General features: G+C 39.8%; 2 protein-coding genes and 1 long non-coding RNA gene across 4 annotated transcripts; all 3 read right to left on the bottom strand.

Moving 5' to 3' along the window:
* Positions 1–357: 357 nt before the first annotated feature.
* Positions 358–5,684, bottom strand: LOC145779549 (neurochondrin-like). The gene is made up of 2 exons (XM_082591160.1): positions 2,770–5,684; positions 358–1,474 (listed from the first exon to the last, which is right to left on the bottom strand). The coding sequence occupies exons 1-2, from the start codon at positions 4,494–4,496 to the stop codon at positions 1,258–1,260; spliced, it is 1,944 nt and encodes a 647-aa protein (XP_082447286.1). The 5' UTR covers positions 4,497–5,684; the 3' UTR covers positions 358–1,257.
* A 6,240-nt stretch (positions 5,685–11,924) lies between these two features.
* On the bottom strand, positions 11,925–13,082 carry LOC145779992 (uncharacterized). Of its 2 annotated transcripts, XR_014290584.1 has the most exons (3): positions 12,365–13,081; positions 12,111–12,184; positions 11,925–12,010 (listed from the first exon to the last, which is right to left on the bottom strand). It is a non-coding gene; the product is annotated as an uncharacterized LOC145779992 (long non-coding RNA). The 2 variants fall into 2 exon arrangements; XR_014290583.1 differs by having other exon boundaries at positions 11,925–12,184; positions 12,365–13,082.
* Positions 13,083–13,935: 853 nt separating this feature from the next.
* LOC145780324 (uncharacterized) lies at positions 13,936–19,929 on the bottom strand. Its single transcript, XM_082592026.1, has 3 exons — positions 19,286–19,929; positions 16,902–19,185; positions 13,936–16,757 (listed from the first exon to the last, which is right to left on the bottom strand). Exons 2-3 carry the CDS (start codon positions 18,979–18,981, stop codon positions 13,936–13,938), a joined length of 4,902 nt encoding a protein of 1,633 aa, XP_082448152.1. The 5' UTR covers positions 18,982–19,185; positions 19,286–19,929.
* Positions 19,930–20,172: the final 243 nt, after the last annotated feature.

Here is a 20,172-nt window from a genome sequence, read left to right as displayed (position 1 = left end):
AAATGATTCAAAACTTTCTCGAGGTTTGAAAATGTTGCCAGGAGTTCATTATGATTTTATATCTTTGTATACAGAATTTTAAAAAAGTTCACAAAAACTAGCATCCAGATCCTGTAGCCTACACCTCTGGTACCGATACGTTAATTTTAAAAGAAAACTAACAAGCGCTCAATTGAAAACAAGGTTGTGTTATTTGCTAATAGTGATGGGAATTGATTTGTTGAACTGGTTACAGACTCCGTAGCTTACAGCATTATACAGCAAGCGTTTGGCTTTGCAGCACCGTCCAGTATGTAGCCTATCTGTGACACAACATCACGAAACTATCAAATGTTGTCCGTTTCAGAGCTTTTGTGACTATTTGACACATTTATTCTGAGTCAAGGTTTTGCAATGAGCGTGATAATAAAATACAGTGCGGTGGTTCAAAACTTCAAATACAAACGCTTCCATAACTAAGGAACTCTGAAGCAGATTGAAACGTCAAACAGGAACAGGCCTAGCACTTAAGGTTAGAAAGAGTTTAAAATTGTGAGTGCGACACAGCTCGAATCTGCACGTTTTCGTGTGACTCTACAGGATCTAACGTCAGAATAAAAATAAAGCAAAATGTGGTGAATTATTTATGGTAGAAGAAAAACGAAATGTAAATTTGGCTGATCAGAAGAATGCGAATTAACGAAGGAGCTTTAAGTTAATTTGAATTCTTCTTGTTGTTGTCGTATCCAGGTTTACACCCGGTGGTTGAAGATTTAGATTAAGTGGACGGGTAGGCGAGGAAGCCAATCTTCGTGTCCACCTTCAGGCATGTCTTTAAATGTCCTGCCAAAGCACAGCCGCATGCTCTTGAACGGTGTCGAACCAGCGCCCTTTCGATTGCCGTTCCAGAGCTCTCACCACTCGGCTATGCAGCCGACATTTCTTCTTATTAGCCAAATTTACATTTTGTTTTTCTTTTGTTGTTCTCTTTCTATTGTAGCCTACAACTTCATTACAACCATAATTGAAATTTCTATTCCAAAAAGTTGCCTTTGTTCGTTGAAGGGCAGTGTTTTCTCTATATGCCTACTCAATATTGCAAAAATGACAGTGATTATACTTTTGTTCAAAAACATGATTTCATAACTAAGAAAGAGTTTTATTTTTGACTCCCAAGTTATGTTGCTGGAGCCGCCACTGGCAATAGCAAGCTGAAATCAGAGTGTACTGTACACTACTCAACCTAGATCTATTCAGCAAAGCAAAGGAATAAAATTTCTAGGATTGTTCCAGTGTTTCAATACAAGCATTAAGAAGTCCATAACACTCGACAACTTCATTTTTGTTGGATGAAACTATCAATGATTTCACTTTCCGTGGCAACCTACTCTCCATCAATATTGTTGCCACATCTTCACAGTTCTGCACCGCGCGTATGTATTCCTTCATTGCAATGGACCACAATTGTTCGATATCTTGCCAAATTTCACCAAACCTGCAACATGAAACTAATTTCAAAAAGGTTTTCTATTCAAGACAAGTATTAATTATACATTATATTAGTTTTTCATTGGAAATCTGACAAAACTTCAACGGAAGTTTTCAAACTGTGGAATTGGGTAGGTGGACACCTAGATTTCAAATTGAACTAATCAACTTTCTCCAGATTAAATTACATTAATGACTTACAATTACCATGCTCGAACAAAACTGTAATTTAAATAAACATGAGTAGGCCTACATCCTTACTGAACTAACATTTAAACACATTGAGGTCAATTGATATTAAACAAAAAGTAATTAACATGAAAACAAAATATGTATCAAGATCAAGTTCTTTTCTTCTATGCAAATTTCCTGGATTGCCATATGAAACGCACTGATTTTAGCTTCCACATATTTTAAATTGGACACATTGAGGTCAATTGATATTAAACAAAAAGTAATTAACATGAAAACAAAATTTGTCGTCCCCTGCCAATGTCGTCCCCTCATACATCGGGACGCACAATCATTTACGCAGCCAGAAAAAGCTTTATATTCAGCGGGCTGTTGGATTTCAGGACGTCATTGGATTTTCGAGCGTCAATGCCCATGTCGTCCCGGTGAGTGATTATGAATAACGCTGCCGAAAATACTTGATATTCGCTGGGAATACACTTTTTTACTTAAGCGTAGGCCAAAACAGCAGAATTGCGAAAGTAGGTTATTACATTTTCAATATTTATTGTGGTGTTTGTTACGTTATTCTTTCACTTTGGTACAACTTGTGGGATTAGTTTATGAACAAACAAAAAAACTTCAATTTGGTAGGAACTTACCATTTTTAAAAGTCTCTGATTTTATTCGAATACATCTCAAAAATAAAAATTAATTTGTAGGCTAATTGTTTTTTCAGATGTTTGCTAAAAAAAAAGGAAAAGGTGGCAAAAATTTCATATTGACTTAAAAAAGTTCATTTCGAACAACCCTAATTTTTACCTACATTTAAATGGACAAAAAAGTTGAACATCTGGCAACACTGTTTTCAAGGGACGACATCAGGGGGAGGGACGTGTTCAGGGTACGACATCGGCGGCATCCGAATATTAGTACTGAATCATATTGTTGTTCAACTTAATTAAAAAACTTCATGACATAAAAAACCATGCAGAAACACCTTGTCAATTGTTTACTATGACGGCAATCTCTTATTTTCGACGAAGTATAGGCTAGCCTATTCATTACTATAAAGTAGCTTATATATACATAAATAAGCAACTTTACATAAATTAGAAAAGTGTTACATACCGCTTGTTAACTCCAATATGATTCCTGTCAGTTGTATGCATTTGATGAAATATATTGGTAAGACTTTTAAAAAACCGCTTACTCTGTCCCATGTTTTGTGGTGATTGGGTTTGTTTATTCCAAATTAATAAAACCAGTGTAGAAATATAAAACCAAGTAACCATGTCTGAAATGTCACTCTTAATGGCATTTTCCATTAATTTTGGAATGATGTCCACAAACCAACTTGGATTATCAGTTGCAAGGCATAGTGCCATGAGGCATTGAGCAGCCAAAGTTTTGGTATCTGTGACAAGTTTTAAATCAGTGAGCAGATCACAGAAAACATTTGCCAGATCAAGGTCAAGGATTGTATTCAATGAATTGCTATTTTCAGCATAATGCAAAATAGCAGGAGTTGCTGATCTAATTGCATCATCTGGTTCAAGTTTTACACAAGATTTAAAAGTTGATAAAACGGTTTGAGCAAGGCTTAATCCAATCTGTGATGTTGCATACACCTCAAGATTAAGCCAAGATCCTACTGCTCTTAAACAACAAAGCTTAATATCATCAATTTTGTCTTCTTGCAGTAGAGGAGCTAGTAAATTTTCAGTGATAACTTTTGCAGTATCTGATAATGTTGCTTGGATATTTTCAATATCTTTAAATGACAAAACCTCCATTGAATCTTCCGTACTATCAAATACAGCTATTTCTGCACATACAGATTCAAAAACTACAAAACAAGATAACAAAAGTGATGTCTCATTGCTGTCTTGTTTCTCTTGCAACATTGCAGAGTTGTGTTCAGTCCATTCGTAGATTATCATTTTTATTTCTACACATGACAGCTGTACAAGTAATAAAAGAAGTTTTTTCTCTTTGGTTTTTGTTTCATTCTGACGCAGAGTCCATTTTAAACCATAAATCTCAGTGAGGCAACTTGATAATTTTAAGGCAGGATTTCTTTGTGAATGATTGATTCTGCTACGGAAGATGTCATACAATGATTCAGTTAACCTATCAATCCAACATAGTTTAAAATACAGCTCTGAATGACACTTTGGGAGCTTCATCAAAAGTAAATAAAGGTTTTCTAACTGCTCAAATTTTTTATTACTTTGATTATTCTGAATGGACTCAGAAACATGATCAAGCAAATGTGACATACTTGTAATATTCTCTTGCCATACACATTCCTTGTCCGCATTAATTAAATTGAACAAAATACTCCAAAACATATTTTCACAGTTTTCATCTAGCTTCGTTGAGAAAAATTGATTTACTAAAGGTTGAATTCCACAATTTTTCAATATGACGTTGCAACCTCGCCTTGTTGTAGCCATTGCTGATAGGAACTGAAAAGAATCTGTTAACACGATTTGATCCTCTGCAGCAAGATTTGATTTTTTACTCAGTAAGCTTATGACAACAGGAATTGCTTTATAAAGTTTAGAAGATTCAAGGTCTACTTCTGACGCAAATGATGATACAAGTGAGAGTCCAAGACTGATTAGAACGTTTTTTGACTCCATACTTTCATTGTTGGTCAAAAGGCGCAGAGGGAAATCATCTCCAACTGCTAGAAATATTCTTTTTCTTTGGTTGGTAGAAAGTTCATTTGCCTTGACCATTTTGGCAACAACCAAAAGCGCAGCACATTTTTGACTATCATTTTCAGCTTTCTTTATCATCTCAACTAGAGAATTTACTTTGGCACAATTCATCTCAACCTTTTCAGTCATGTTGGGACTACTTCAGCCTGTGTACAAACTTGGTAGCATGAACAAGTAAGCTTTTTTTCCTTAATACAAAACATAGGCTTTGAAATAAAAACAAGGAACATTGTCAATCATCAAACACAAACAAGAACATTTTTATAAACAAGAACATTTATACAAAACAAACATTTTTATATAAATATTATATAAAAAATATGCCATATACTATTGTGCCATATGATGATGAGGAGACAGCAAAAAGACCAGCAGCCACTTCATGTTAAATTACAGTTAGAAGAGGTTAGGAGCAAAATGGTTGAAACGTCTGGTTAAACTAACAAAAAAAGCAAAAAGTAAACTGTCTTCATCTTCAATGTTATAAATGCAAGTAATCCCTGGTGTTACTAAACACATTAAAATACAACATCACCCACAAGATAATACAAAATCTCACTGATGTACTGTCAGCAATCTTAGCATCAGTTATTAAATGCAAAGGAGTATGGAGTCAGGTTTTCTGGACTCCTGCAACTCCAGGCCTTAAAACTCGTATTTTTTTCCGGCAGCCATCGTGGCCTACCGGGAGCTCCTTCTCGGCGGCCAAATCTGCACATAAAATCGACAATTGCCTTGGAGGCCAAAATACAAATAACGATAGCACAAGTAAATAGAATTAAACTTGCTACAATGCTAAAATGATCACTTAGCGTCTGTTGAAGTCTGGGCGACGTCTTGCAATAGAATCGTTGTACTACGCAATAACTGCTTTATCAGGATTGTAATCCGGTATTGCGGGACCATCTAACGACACTAAATTGTTTCAGCTGCTCAGTAAATTGTTTCAACTGCATTACCGAATACCGCCTTTCATGAAATCTGACCATTTATACCGTTATGATGTCACCATTGAGGTGTGAAGTCACTCCAGAAGTCAATCCAGAACATTTCTCAACTATGAAGACAGAAGACACGTGTTTTCCCCTCGGATGTCAACTAACCTAGTTCTCGCTTTTAACAACGATTCAATGTCCGACAACATTGCATCGACATAAAATCGACAATTGCCAGCCGATATAAAATAGCACTTCGGATTAACACTTTGTTAAAATAAACGTCGGGAATACCAAACAAGACTTAGTCAAACAGGCAAATGCGCAAAGGTTGTTTTAAATTTTTATTCTAGATCATTTAATAAGCGGAAAATTCGTCCTGTTTTTGTTCAATTATGTTCGTCTAGTCCTACTGCTCTAAGTATAATCGTGCAAAAAATCGCAAACCTTCAACCTGTGGTTTCGCATCACGGTAATTAACGCTATTACTCGCGCACAATGGATGAATGCACATTGACCTAATGTGCTCACGCATTTGCGAATGCGCAGGTACAGCTGGTGATCGCAGCTGGATATATTCTATATATGCAACAGCAAATGTTCCCGCACATTTGTTACACTTCAAGATCACTTGTGATCATCAAGATCACGCCCATCTCTGATAGTAACTAATACGGTAGTTGCACTAGGCCTATAGCCTGGTAACTGGGAGCTGAGCTTATCAGCTAGGCTATTAACCAAAAACACTCGTTCAGCTTCCCTCACAAGCCAGCCCCAAAAACCCTGTCAACTGCAAGCCATTTGCATAGCTTAACCGTATCTGTCACTGCTTCCTTTTGGCGGCAAGAGTTACTGGCCGAGACCATTAGGTCTACGTCTCTCTTATTGCTAATTACTCCGTCAGCTTACATCAAATAATAACGGGAAAAAGTATGCCGTTGGTCAAAAGCCTTATCTATCACTTCAATCAATTTATTTCACAAAATATATTCGTGATTGTGTATTTTAGGTAGAAAAGGTGATAAAGACTCGGTTTTTGACCTATTTTCGCCATTTCTTGGTCAAATTTCTCAGTTCACATTTTATTTTGAAAGTCCTCTTGCATAGAACATAGAATTTCATCAATTTTGTTTTTCCGTTTCTGTGCAAACAGTATTCCATGCACTTTTTGCACTACAAAGCAATTTGCGCAAATAATAAATTACCTTCCTAATCATTGTCTGCCAGCAAAGAATGACTCATATCGCGTCAAAGACCAACTCCCTACCCAGACAGCAAAATCGACATTGAATCAATGTAAAAATGACGGATTTTGCTGCCTGGGTAGAGAATGGAATTTTAGCGCTGTGGAGTTGTGACTGACAGACACAAAATAAAACCGCACGCTAATAGTAAACTGTCAATCAAGCTATTGAATATCAGGAAATTTCTTGCATTTTATAACTGGCTGTGACAAAAGGTTTATTGTGAACTTCACAATCATCCGATACCAACATAATCGGGATTAAAAGTTGGGGCAAGAAAAAAAAGTAAAAGTCAAGAAATCTCAGGTTTCTAGCGTCACTGCTTCTATGTGAAATTGCTGAATTAGCAGAGGGCGAGACCATAAGGTCTACGCCAGTATCAGATATGGTTAAGCCATTTGCGTAGCCTTTGCTATTTTGCTTAGCCTTCTAGCTCAGGGTTGCCAGATACTCAAGCTATAGTAAGGCCAAATCCATTATGAAATAAGGCCAAATTTTTTATTTACTTCTAAGGCTAAATAAATGCTAACAACTTAATTGAAATAATTTTTTGAAAATGCCATTTTACGATCAAATATGACAGATAATAATTTAGCACTGTCAAAGCATAATGACCGGTTCGTTTGCATAATTTGATTAATGAAAAATTACTGTAGTAGCAGATAAACTAGAAACCATTATTACTTCAATTCATGATCAGTGCTATTCGGAACATCTAGCTAAGCAATAAGCATGAATTTGTCTTATTGAGTATATTTACCAAGGATGTCTACAACTACAGGATTGGAAACTCTTTTCAGTGCTATACATGACTACAGAAGAATTATTAAAATAAAACACTGTTTGTATCAACTAAAGAATGTATAAAATTCAATTTCACAATAGCAATATAAAATATAGCCTACACTCACATCAAAACTTATTTGATGTATAGAAGTTTAAAACCACGAATCTAAAAAATCAAAAATAAACGAATGCAAAGATTCCCTGTCGTTCTGTAGCATTTTGCGTATCGCAAACCGGATCAAAAGTAAACGTGGAATGTTCAACAATCAGTGAAATGTGTTGTCGTAGGCTTTTATAATAAACTTATTCACAAACCAAGCCAGTACGAAATCAATACGTTTAAGATGTCATAAGAACTAAAACTAATACTCGGTTTTGAAATTATTTAGCAGCAAACAAAATACGACAAGATTGCACAAATGGAATGCAAACACATCACATTAACAAACAAGGCAAGTGTATACTTTACAGTTTACGGCAGGTGCAACTTAATAGAACCGCCCTGTCCACCGCTAACATATTCTCTACTCTCTACCTATGTCTCTACTCACTAATTAAAATTAAAACGAATATAGGTCAGGCTCTAAGTCAGGGGTCGGCAACCTTTCTTCAGTCGCGGGCCAAAACAAAACTGCGCAGATGTCAACGGGCCGTACAAGTTTTCCATTTGCACTTCCGTTTTCTTTACTTTTCATAATATTGTTAAAATTGGCGTTCTTATCAGAGTATCTCCATATTTAGCTACTATAGGCTTATATAGATTAATATAAAGAAAAATAGTAACAATTGGTAACGGAAAACACCAAGTACTTTATTTATTGACAGCACAACATTAATGTGATATTTGATGTTGTTTCCTGCTAGAAAGTTTCTGAAGGTCAGGTGATAGGTTGGATGAGGCAAGAATCATAACATCTTGCAAGTGGTCATCAGTAAGTTGTGTTCTCAACTTGCCGTTAAATATACGGTTAATTGACTATTACTAACGCAACTCATGTAGCCTGCAACTAGCATGCAGTAAATAGGCTAATATAACCGGACTTCAATGTGAAACTGCCCTTGATGCTACCTTCTGCAAGCTTAAGCTAAATTTTGCCCCAAACCTAGTTTACTATAACAAAGCGACCCGTGATCGATAGGTCGCGGGTACAAAGGCGCTTTGTGATAATTTCCTATGCTTGGTGGATTCTAACAAGTAGCAAATTCTTCAAAGACAAGAATCACTTGTTGAAAAAAACGGAAAAATGGAACTGGGAGTAAATTATAACTCTAAAAAATAAAGTAATTTAAAAGTCTGGACCGGCTGTCACTAAAAAGGCCAATTCCTGCTTCCTAAGCTACACATATTTCTAAATTATCAACCTTCAAACAAACTAATTCTTAAAACTTCAAATCTATCAAACTATCTGTCAGGCCTGCAACGTCGCTCTCTCTAAAATGCAGTTCGCAGAGAAAGAATATCAAGGAAATTCAAAATGGCGACAATGCCCTAACTAAGCATTGTTGCGGCATAAGTACACAGCCTACGTGATTACAAGTGAGCGTTACGGATAAATATGTAAAAGTAAAAATTGCGAAAGTTTTACATAACATTTAGTAATCTTAATTCTGTTATCAGGGTTGCCAGACTAAAATTTGCAAAAAAGGCCAAACTCACCAAGAAAAAAGGCCAACTTAAGGCCAAATAGGTAGAAAAAAGGCCAAAAATAAGCCAAACTCAAACAAGATAAAATAAGCATTGTAATCACGGTTTCCAGACCATAAAAAGGTCTTAATGCAAAATAATACAAAAAAAAAAGACCAAAACAAGGAAAATATTAGATAAAAAAGGCTAAATGGATATTAACTGTTTATATTAAACATAATGAAATATACATAATTACATATATTTAACAAATGTACTTATATTTTATTGGATTATTGAAGAATTTCTTCTAAACAGTTGGTTTATTCATTTTCTGATGAAATATAAAAATTCTCACTGTTGTGCAATTCAATCATATTTAGGGTGCACTTGAAGTTTTTGCAACACATTTTTTGGTCCAACAGGTGAGAACGAATTCAATCAATCAATCAAGTTTATTTCGGCATAGCTCCACATTCATTTTCAAAGTACACATCAGGAGATATAACAAATCGCTTTTTTTGATATGGAAACTACACCATGGAGGCACCGAAAAAACCATGCGGTTATCTAAGTCAAGGTGCCCCCAAAAAATTCTAATGACAACTTTCAATAGTTGAATTTGTGTTCTGTTTCTAGGCTTTGTTTTTACAGCAGTAACTAGTGAAAATGTTACCATGATAGGCTACTTCACCACATCACCAATGTGATCAATTGAGCGAATAGATGCATGGCACGCTATGGTTAAACTAACATCCATTTCTGCTATTTTTTCTGAATCAGTGACTTCATGGACAAATTTAGTCAGAGAACTTTAAGAGGAGTTTGGTATTTTATTTAGGTGTTTCTTGGTTTTTTTCATGTGTAGAAATGTTGCTTAGCTTTGGCAATATATTCACCTTGCTGTCCTTGCACATTATACACAGTAGGCTACTCGGCTGGCAAGCCGGCGGTTGTGTTAGGTTAGACTACCGATCGATCGAAACGTGAACAGTTGAACACGTTACGTTTCTGTATAGGCTACCTACTTTTGAACGTTGACATTATAATTCCAAAATAATATCTATAATATTCATATTTATCGATATTTTCCGACGTACCAGATTTTAATAAATTGTAGCAAAAATAATTCTGAAATTAGCTCAAAAGGTAGCAAGTATAAAAGGACTGTAGCGGATGAGTTTTAATCCGCTACAGTGGTGACATCTGGCACCACTGGCTGCCTTGGCGGGTGGTAACGACTAGAACATCAAACAATTAAGGCGAAAGAGCCACGCAGCTTGAATCCTATCTTTGTCATGAGTTACCAAGGGGGGTGGGGGGACTTGGGGGTGGGGCTACCTGGGACTGGTATATAAGTTCCCCCACCCCCATTGGTAACTCATGACAAAGACAGGACTCAATGGACATGGCTCTTTCGCCTTAGTTGTGTGATGTTCTAGTCGTTACCTTAGCGGGTCAGCGCAGTCTGACTCGGCGCCGGCATCACAATACGACTATTAAACAATCATAGAACATGTATTGAACAATGGTGAATATGGTTTCATCCGGTAAGGTTACGATATATGAGAAATATTGATTCAGTGGCCTAGCCAAGGGGGGGAGGGTTGGGGCTTACAACCCTCAGACCCACCGCCGCTGGTTCGTCAAAACCCCTCCCTTTCAAAATTCCTGGCTACGCTACTGTATTGATTATTATGCATTTTGAAGAGTAAATTTTAAAAAAGGCCAAATTTAAGGCCAAATCTAGAAAAAGGCCAAACGTATAATTTCTAAGGCCAACACACTTTAAAAAAGGCCAAATTCGAGAAATTTGGCCTTAAAAAGGCCAATCTGGCCACCCTGTCTGTTATGTAAAACCAAATGGCAGCATAAAATAATGGGATGTTCGTTTTGGCCCGCCAACTACAATTTGCAAAAATGCTGCGGGCCGGATAATTTTGCTTGGCGGGCCGGATCCGGCCCGCGGGCCGTAGGTTGCCGACCCCTGCTCTAAGTGATGATAAGTGATACTTTTATAATACAATTGAAATTGAATTTCCTTAAAATAATACTTTCTAAACCGGTCAAAATTGGCCTTATTTGCATCAATTTTTTTAGGCCAACTGCAATTTAAAATGGCCAGTTTTCTGGAGTTTTGCCTAAAAAAGGGCCATCTGGCAACCCTGTTCTAGCTGAGAGTTTCCGTTAAAGGAAAAAAAAGTGATCCGTGTTTCCAATTTAAATTTAAAGTTTCATTACTGATATTTCTTGAAAGTTTACGCGGCAAGCAGCGCGGCACGAGGCAAAAAGTCAAAAGCGTACGCGGCGCGATTTGTATCACTAGGCTACACCTTTGATTGAATGTCGAGCTTTTATACCAATGTTTTCAGATTTTTTTTATTTCTGTTCCGGCGGGTCAATTGCCCTATTGATTAGGCTATAATTTAATTGTATGTAAATTTGTAACAGTAGATAGCCTATGTAGTGAGCTTTTAAAGTGGCGTCCAAAGTGGCTCTCTGTGATCTTTGTGCATTTGCAGTTTGTGTATTATTTCGTTGTTTTGTTTTGGATATGGACAGCTTTGTCTGACGCAAATAAATAATGATAATTGTGATGAATCTTGTAACGTTGAATTTGCGTCGTTTTGTCGTTCTCCTTGAGGTGGCTTGCCTGACTACCAAGACATTTCACCTCTGATTGTCGCCTTTGCCCCGTGACGGAGCCGTTGTTTCTGGAGACCATTTGCCTTTTGTGTTGGGTTTAAGTATCGGTAAAGCAGACTGGGGATATGCCAGGCCAACTCTGCGATGTTTTTGTAATTCGGATCTAAGTTAGAGCTACCAACTACCATACATCCTTTTTTAAGAGGATTTCTCCTCTTTTTTCAAGAAAAATGAATTGTCCTCCGAGGACACTAAAAAATGCTCAAATGTCCTCTTTTTTGACAGTTTGAGTTTTCATGCTTGTAACGTACGAACACGCACACAGAGTGACGGTAATGTATTCAACTGTCGACGACAACGACAGCGACGACAACGAACAAGCAGAAGGTCAAACGAAGAAGAAGGTTTCTGTGACAACACAGCAAAACAACGATTAGCAAACAAAACTTACGAATTAGGCCTAATGCGGAATTACAGATGACGAATTATAGGCCTAATGAATTCTTACCGACTATTTTGTGGCGCACGGAACAGCACAGGGAGAAACCCAACAATTGAAAATTCTACCGTTGTAGATCGAAACTGAACATATAAACGGTAAACAGTAAAATATTATGCTATAAATTTCACATCATAGGTGTGTCCCGTACTTGATTTAAACATCGGGAAATAAGACGAGGTACTTATTACACTTAACCATTGACACTAAAATTCACATTGGCCTAGCCTATCACAAAGGTTGCAGTAGGATGTTAAGCTTACCGTGAACTGTGATAATCACTGATTTGGCCACATAGGCCAACGGCAACGACAGATGAAATTGCTGCACAGAGTTCAACTATGCTTCAACCACACAGTACATTAACGCAGTAGGCTAACTCTTATTCAACTAAAAAACAGCAGCACCGTTAAATAGCTAGAATTAACTACCAGTCGCTAACTATAGTTGCTGTAAACGTTAAGCTGATCTTTACATGTAGCCTACTGCCACTTAACAAAACTCAAAGCACAAAGAAACGTAGTAACGAACGCAAAGGCGCAAATGTAATTATGACGTAACGATCACACCTCGAGGTGAGACAGCAGGGGTTGCCAGGTGCTACTTAGGGAATCCGAATTTAGTTTTTAAACATAGAAAAGGAGGCGGACAAATACGACGTAACACCCCCACACAAAAATAGGAACTGAGTGAACATTTTTTACGATCAAACTAAGTCGTGTTTGGAACGATATGTTTCACAATCCAATCAGCCTTCAAGAGGACCCTCATGAACAAAGGGTTGCAAAATGCAGTCACTTATCACAATTAAAGGCAAATTTCGAAGCAGGTAGTGTGTTTTTCACTATTCTCAACAAGAAATGTTTGTTTTTGGCTTTATTAGCCAACAGAAATTCGTTCAATAGTTCATAATACACATTGATCAATGCCTTTAACCCGGCGACAGGTAAACAGTCCATTTTGTTCTGCATTAAGCAGTTTCCAAAATCAAGCACAGTTTCGAAATTGGTCTTTTGACCACATTGTATCGAGTTTTCACCGAAACTGTGCGTACAGTCCCTTTATTGTCTGGGTATGTGTCAACCACTCGCCCCAACAGCCACTTCGAACGAGGTTGGGAATCGTCGACGAGGAGGACAACATCATCTTTTTCAAAGTTCTTCTCTCTTTGAAACCACTTCTGTCTCTGAATGATGAATGGGAGGAACTCACGGGTCCAGCGCAACCAAAATTGATTGGCTAGGTATTGCACCTGGGCCCAGCGGCGTCGAACATAACAGTCTTTTCTATCAAACAGTCCAGGGGGCAGGTTTGGTGCTTCTCTCAACAGCAATAGGTGATTGGGAGACAACGGCACATCATCTTGTGGGTCAAAGGTGATAGGAACGATGGGTCGCGAATTTATGATTGACTCCACTTCGACCATCAAAGTAACGAGAGCTTCATCTGAAACGGTTTGCTCCTTCATCAGAGCAGTTAGGATCCTTCGAATGGAACGGATCATGCGCTCCCATGCTCCACCGAAGTGAGAGCCGGTTGGCGGATTCCAATGCCAGGTCACATTTTGTTGGCACAGATACTCATTAATCTTCTGTTGGTTCCACAGTTGTAAGGACTCACGCAATATTCTTTCAGCACCGACAAAATTCGATCCGTTGTCGCTATAAATGTCGGTTGGGAGACCTCGACGACCGATGAATCGTCGAAGGGCATCAATAAACGAGTCGGTAGACATGGTGTGGGTAATTTCAATGTGGATAGCTCTTATTGACATGCACGTGAATACGCAGCCATAACGTTTGAGTGAACTGCGGCCTTGCTTCACCATAAAGGGTCAAAAATAGTCGACACCGACATGAGAAAACGGAGGCTTATCGGGTTGGAGTCTTCCAGATGGCAAATCAGCCATAAATTGTTTGCCAACTTGTGCATTCCTTTTTTTACAGAGCAAGCACTTCCCGAGGACACGTCTAACGGCGACGCCTCCCTTCAGAATCCAGTATGTTTGTCGAAGAGATGCCCATGTATGGGTCATGCCAGAATGGCCCACTTGAGCATGGTGACTTGTAATCACAAGATCTGTAAGGTGAGAGTCAAAAGGTAACACGATCGGGTGCTTGGCGTCTTCTTCGATTGGTGCTCGCTCCAAACGGCCGCCAACCCGAATGACCCCATCAACCAATATAGGGTTCAATTTAACCATGGATCGTGAGAATGTCCTTTTAGTTAGCATGGCACCTCCAGATAATACGTTTAGCACCTGTCCAAAGCGACTTCTTTGCACATATTTAATCAGTTCCACTTCAGCAAGCTTCAATTCGCGGTCTGTGATGGGAGATCGATTAAGTGGAGCTTGGCAAACCGAGGGTCGAGTCTTCATCATGAGGAACTCTTTGTAGCGCATCAACCACGCTGTTGCTTTCTTCAAGCGTATCAGCTTGGAATATCGATGAATCAATCGGTCAGTAGAACAAGAAGCTTCTGAAGCGGCACTCACGTAAACTTGTTGTTTCTTGACGGGCGCAAACTCTGCTGGAAGATCAGGTAGTTTTATTGGAGACTCTGGCCATCTTTCTTCGGCTTCCCACAAAAACGTTGGGCCAGACAACCAGAAACTGGAGCTAATCAGCGTACTCGCATTCATCCCACGGGACGCACAATCGGCAGGGTTTAACTTTGAAGGCACATGTCTCCATTTCGAAAGGTCTGTATTTTGTTCAATCGTGGACAATCGATTGGCAACAAATGTAGGGAATCTTTTCCTTGCATTACAAATACTTTGTAAGACAGCGCTCGAGTCTGTCCAAAATCTTGATGTGCAATTGGGTAGGTTCAATTCTTTTCTCACTATTTTATCTAACCTCACGGCCATAACAGCAGCAGTGAGTTCCAGCCTTGGAATGGAAACTGTTTTCAGTGGGGATAAACGGGACTTTCCCATCAGAAATGCACAGTGAATCCTTCCTTCATCATCAACAAGACGGAGGTAGGACACAGCTCCATATGCCACAGACGAGGCGTCGGCAAAATAGTGAAGTTCATGCTCCGTTACCACGCCAAAGTGGGGAGGTTTGAAACAGCGAGGCAAACGTACATCGTGAAGCTGGTGTAGCTGATTTATCCATTCATTCCAAGTGTCCACTTCAGATGCCGAAATTGGGTCATCCCAACCGAGACCTTGCTTGCACAAATCTTGCAACAACAACTTTGGTTTCAAGGTTACTGGAGCAACAAACCCCAGGGGGTCATATAGCGAGCTCGTCGCAGACAAAATACCTCTGCGGGTCAGGGGTCTCTCAGGAAGTGACACGTTAAACCCAAACTCATCGGTGAACACGGTCCAATAGACGCCCAATATGTGTTCGTTAATGCTATCCTCATTAAAGGTGTGGTTCCTTAAACACTTAGAGCGTTCATTTTCCGGTATCGATTCCAAAACACCTTTGTCGTTCGACAGCCACTTGGTTAAGTGAAAGCCACCTTTGCTCAACAGCTGAGTGAGTTGTGACATCACTCGTATTCCTTCTTCCCGAGAGCTCACAGACACTAAGCAGTCATCAACGTAAAAATTATTTTTGACGATGTCTGGAATGCCTGGACAAAGAAGGCTACCAAAGTCCTGTGCCGCCTGTCTCAAGCAGAATCCAGCACAACTGGGGGAGGATGTTGCTCCGAACAGGTGAACTAACATTTGGTGTGGGACCGGTTGTTTGTCCATATCTCCTCCAGGCCACCAGAGGAATCGTAGTGCATCGCTGTCTCGAGGCTCCACCTTAATTTGATGGAACATGGCCTCGATATCAGCAACCAAGGCGATTCTTTCCTTCCGAAAACGCATTAACACACCCACAAGATTGTTTACCAGGTCAGGACCTTGCATTAAGGCGTCATTGAGTGAAATGCCATGGTGTTTTGCAGCGCAGTCGAACACCACTCGTAACTTGTCAGGCTTCCGAGGGTGTAAAACCGGGTGGTGCGGCAGATACCATGTGGTATTTACTGTTTGGATTTCCTCTGTTGGAATCTCTCGCGCATACCCCTTCGAAAGATAAGTTTCTATTACGTCAACATATTTTTTACACAACTGCTCGTCTCTTGTCAAACGTCTTCGCAGGCTAAGTAAACGACGATGAGCCATCTGGCGGTTATCTGGTAGAGTCAAGGAACAGGGTCTCCAAGGTAACGGGAGTTGATATTTTCCATCAATCTGCTTGACTGATTTTGTCATCATGTCATATGCCATTCTATCTTCACGTGAGTTGGGCATGTCAAGTATTGATTTTTCATCACCAAAGTCCGTTTTCCACAAACACTCGATTTGTTGCTCGATGGCAATGTCTCTTGATTGAGCAAAGTTGACTTGATAAGAAGAAGAGGAAGTTGGTGACAGAGATGGGCCCAGCAAGGACCAACCCAACGGGGTTTTTATAGCGATTGGCTGATCGCGTGATCCCTTCCGTGAACACTGAATGCAAAACACTTCTGGATTGTCGACACCGATCAACAGAGTCACACTTCCACCCTTCACACAGGGAAATTCCAGATCACCTAGGTGGGGTAATCCAGACAGTTCCTCTTGACTCGGAATGGCATTTGGAGTTGTAGGAATTTCATCAATTGACAGGACTCCAGACAGCTCAAACTTTCGTCTGTCATCTAGGGAGGACACAGACAAGCTTACAGATATTCCATCATATATTTTAGACGTGTTAGAAAGAGTCTATAGTGAGATCTCTCTTTTATCCCCAGTGATATTCAAAACGTCTATTAATCTGTTAGCGCAAAAGGTTGCTGTAGAACCTTGATCGAGGAACGCGTAAGTCAAAACTTCATTGCCATTGTATCTAACCTTTACTGGCACAATGCACAGGTAGGTCTTGCAGACACCCACGTCTTTATCTTGCGGCCGCGGTTCCGTCACTGAACAAGAAAGAACTCCCCTTTGTTCTTCATCACTGCGTGGCTGAGATGAATTAGGTGGATTAGAGTTGTGGAGCAAAGTATGATGGAAACGTCCCTTGCACCCTTCAATGGTACATGTGCTGTCAACTTTACAGTCGCGAGTTTGATGCTTTGTGCTAGTCAGACACTTATAACATAAGTGTGCATCGTAAACCAGTTGTCTACGCTGTTTGTACATCATGTTTTTAAACTCGTCACAATCAACAAGCTTGTGCGACTTGCGTTTACAACATAGACAAGCATTACTGAAAGATGGTTTTGATACACCCTTGAGCGGAGGAACGTCCGTGTTAAATGCTGAGACTCGATCCTTCCGACTGGGTTTCTTTGCCAGGGTCTGGTGAGTTTCCTTCGCCTTATGAATCCTACTTCCGTAGAGGGAGTTCTGGATCTCTGCTCGCATGCCAACAAATTCTGCAAGATCTCTGAATCCTGCTTCACGGCTTGTGTTGTGCAGAACCATAACCGATCTCTCTGCCCATGCCTCTTGCATACGGAATGGCAACTTCTCAATCATTACCATCATTGTGTCCAGAGAATTCAGTCCAGCAAACTCATTAATGTCATCCAGGGTTGAGAGACACACATCCATGGCATTGGCTAGATCCTTTAAGCCTTGAGGATCGTTATGCCCAACCTTTGGCATCCTCTTCAGTTTTTGCTCTGCTGCATTTGCGATGATATGGGGCTGGCCATACTCCAGGTACAACTTCTTCCTTGCCAGCTCATAGCCATCGGGTTTCTTCACAAGATGTTCTATTGAACGCTTTACGTCACTATGACAATGTTGTAACAAATAGACCAACTTCCTTTGATCGTTATGTACCAGCGGGACGATCTGTGCGTCAAACGTACGCACAAAATTTTGGTAAGTTAAGGGGTCACCCTTAAATGAAAGTATTTCTGGTCGTGGTAAGAAACGTTCGTCACTATAAGAGAAATGTCTACTTGGTTGTTGGGGCTGCTGATAGGAGCACCCTGGTTGTTCACCGACATGGGACATAGGTTGGTAATCTGGTCCATACGAGTCACGTTTAATTGTTTTCGGTTGCCAAGCCAAACTTGGCGAACTAATATTTACTTGAGGAGTCGAGCGTGCTGCAGGTAACGTAGAATTAGGCGTGTTAGCTTTAGTATCATGAGTAGCATAAGGAGATGAAAGGACAGGAGAAGATGTTTCTTGAAATTGCACAGAGGGTCTCTTTGTCAAACGGGAGGAAACATTCTCCTTGCTGTTTGGCAGACCAGGTGACGTGAATCCAGTTTCATCGACAGTAACGTAAGGTGAATCAGCGTCACTCATCGCCTCTGCCCGAGATTGCAATTCCAATTGTAACATTTCAATTTTGTGTTCAGCTTGCCTGCTCTTCCTCTCAGCTTCTTCTTTCTTCCTCTCTGCTTCTATCCGAGCTTCTTCTTTCTTCCTCTCAGCTTCTTCTTTCTTCCTCTCTGCTTCTATCCGAGCTTCTTCTTGAATATGAAGCTTTTCTCGCTGAGCCAGTTTCAGTTGGATCAGTACTTCACGTTGCTTTGAGCTTGCTCGCGAGCTGGTGCTTCCAGAGCGTAGGCTCACGGAACGATGTGAGGAACTAGGCTTCTTGTAAGACGTAGATGGCACAGGCAAGTTGGCTGTTCTTTCCAGCCACTCCTTGCAACGAGTGTCAAACTCGACCTTATTTTCTTTTATTAGGGAGCGTTCGGTTTCCCTATCATCTCCAATCATATTAACAACTTCCTGATATTTTCGGTCCACTTCGGAGCAGTAGGAACGGAATGCCTCCAACTTAGTACTAGGATGAAGCATTAGCCGCTCTCCATGCAGATAGGACTGCTGCAAATTTTTTGCGGCCCCATCGAACTCAGCTTGCTTGGCTGCAGAAGCATCCTCGAGTGGACTACTGCCTTGGACGCTCATCATAAATAAACAAATGTAGAAACAATTAAGCCTACGGCAAACCTTCGGGACTTGAGTGCTGCAACTCCGAGGACTGTCCACAATAGTCGAAACGCTTCTATGTAACGTACGAACACGCACACAGAGTGACGGTAATGTATTCAACTGTCGACGACAACGACAGCGACGACAACGAACAAGCAGAAGGTCAAACGAAGAAGAAGGTTTCTGTGACAACACAGCAAAACAACGATTAGCAAACAAAACTTACGAATTAGGCCTAATGCGGAATTACAGATGACGAATTATAGGCCTAATGAATTCTTACCGACTATTTTGTGGCGCACGGAACAGCACAGGGAGAAACCCAACAATTGAAAATTCTACCGTTGTAGATCGAAACTGAACATATAAACGGTAAACAGTAAAATATTATGCTATAAATTTCACATCATAGGTGTGTCCCGTACTTGATTTAAACATCGGGAAATAAGACGAGGTACTTATTACACTTAACCATTGACACTAAAATTCACATTGGCCTAGCCTATCACAAAGGTTGCAGTAGGATGTTAAGCTTACCGTGAACTGTGATAATCACTGATTTGGCCACATAGGCCAACGGCAACGACAGATGAAATTGCTGCACAGAGTTCAACTATGCTTCAACCACACAGTACATTAACGCAGTAGGCTAACTCTTATTCAACTAAAAAACAGCAGCACCGTTAAATAGCTAGAATTAACTACCAGTCGCTAACTATAGTTGCTGTAAACGTTAAGCTGATCTTTACATGTAGCCTACTGCCACTTAACAAAACTCAAAGCACAAAGAAACGTAGTAACGAACGCAAAGGCGCAAATGTAATTATGACGTAACGATCACACCTCGAGGTGAGACAGCAGGGGTTGCCAGGTGCTACTTAGGGAATCCGAATTTAGTTTTTAAACATAGAAAAGGAGGCGGACAAATACGACGTAACAATGCTTATATTTTCAACGGATTATATTGATTGATGACGTTTCAGCGACAGCTTGTAAGCCATTTGTTTTCTAAACATTTTGTATACCAATGTAACATGCTAATTTATAAATTCTACAAGAAATTGGCGCATTTTATGGAACTGTTGTTGAACGTTCATTGTCTGGTTCTCTGCAAGATATTAAACGACATTTTAATACGCCATGCTCACACTTTCACAAAATATTATTCTT

This window comes from Aplidium turbinatum, chromosome 11, assembly GCF_918807975.1.
Source record: "Aplidium turbinatum chromosome 11, kaAplTurb1.1, whole genome shotgun sequence".
Classification (NCBI taxonomy): Eukaryota; Metazoa; Chordata; class Ascidiacea; order Aplousobranchia; family Polyclinidae; genus Aplidium; species Aplidium turbinatum.
Note: the sequence above shows the minus strand (reverse complement) of the source record. Positions and strands in the feature narration are given on the sequence as shown.

Excerpts from the sequence above, each read along its gene's own strand:
- LOC145779549 (XM_082591160.1), bottom strand. The coding sequence starts at position 4,496 with ATGACTGAAAAGGTTGAGATGAATTGTGCCAAAGTAAATTCTCTAGTT. Across the intron at positions 1,475-2,769 it reads CATATTGGAGTTAACAAGCG|GTTTGGTGAAATTTGGCAAG; the intron begins GTATGTAACACT and ends TTCATGTTGCAG.
- LOC145780324 (XM_082592026.1), bottom strand. The coding sequence starts at position 18,981 with ATGATGAGCGTCCAAGGCAGTAGTCCACTCGAGGATGCTTCTGCAGCC. Across the intron at positions 16,758-16,901 it reads TTACGCGTTCCTCGATCAAG|ATGACAGACGAAAGTTTGAG; the intron begins GTTCTACAGCAA and ends TGTCCTCCCTAG.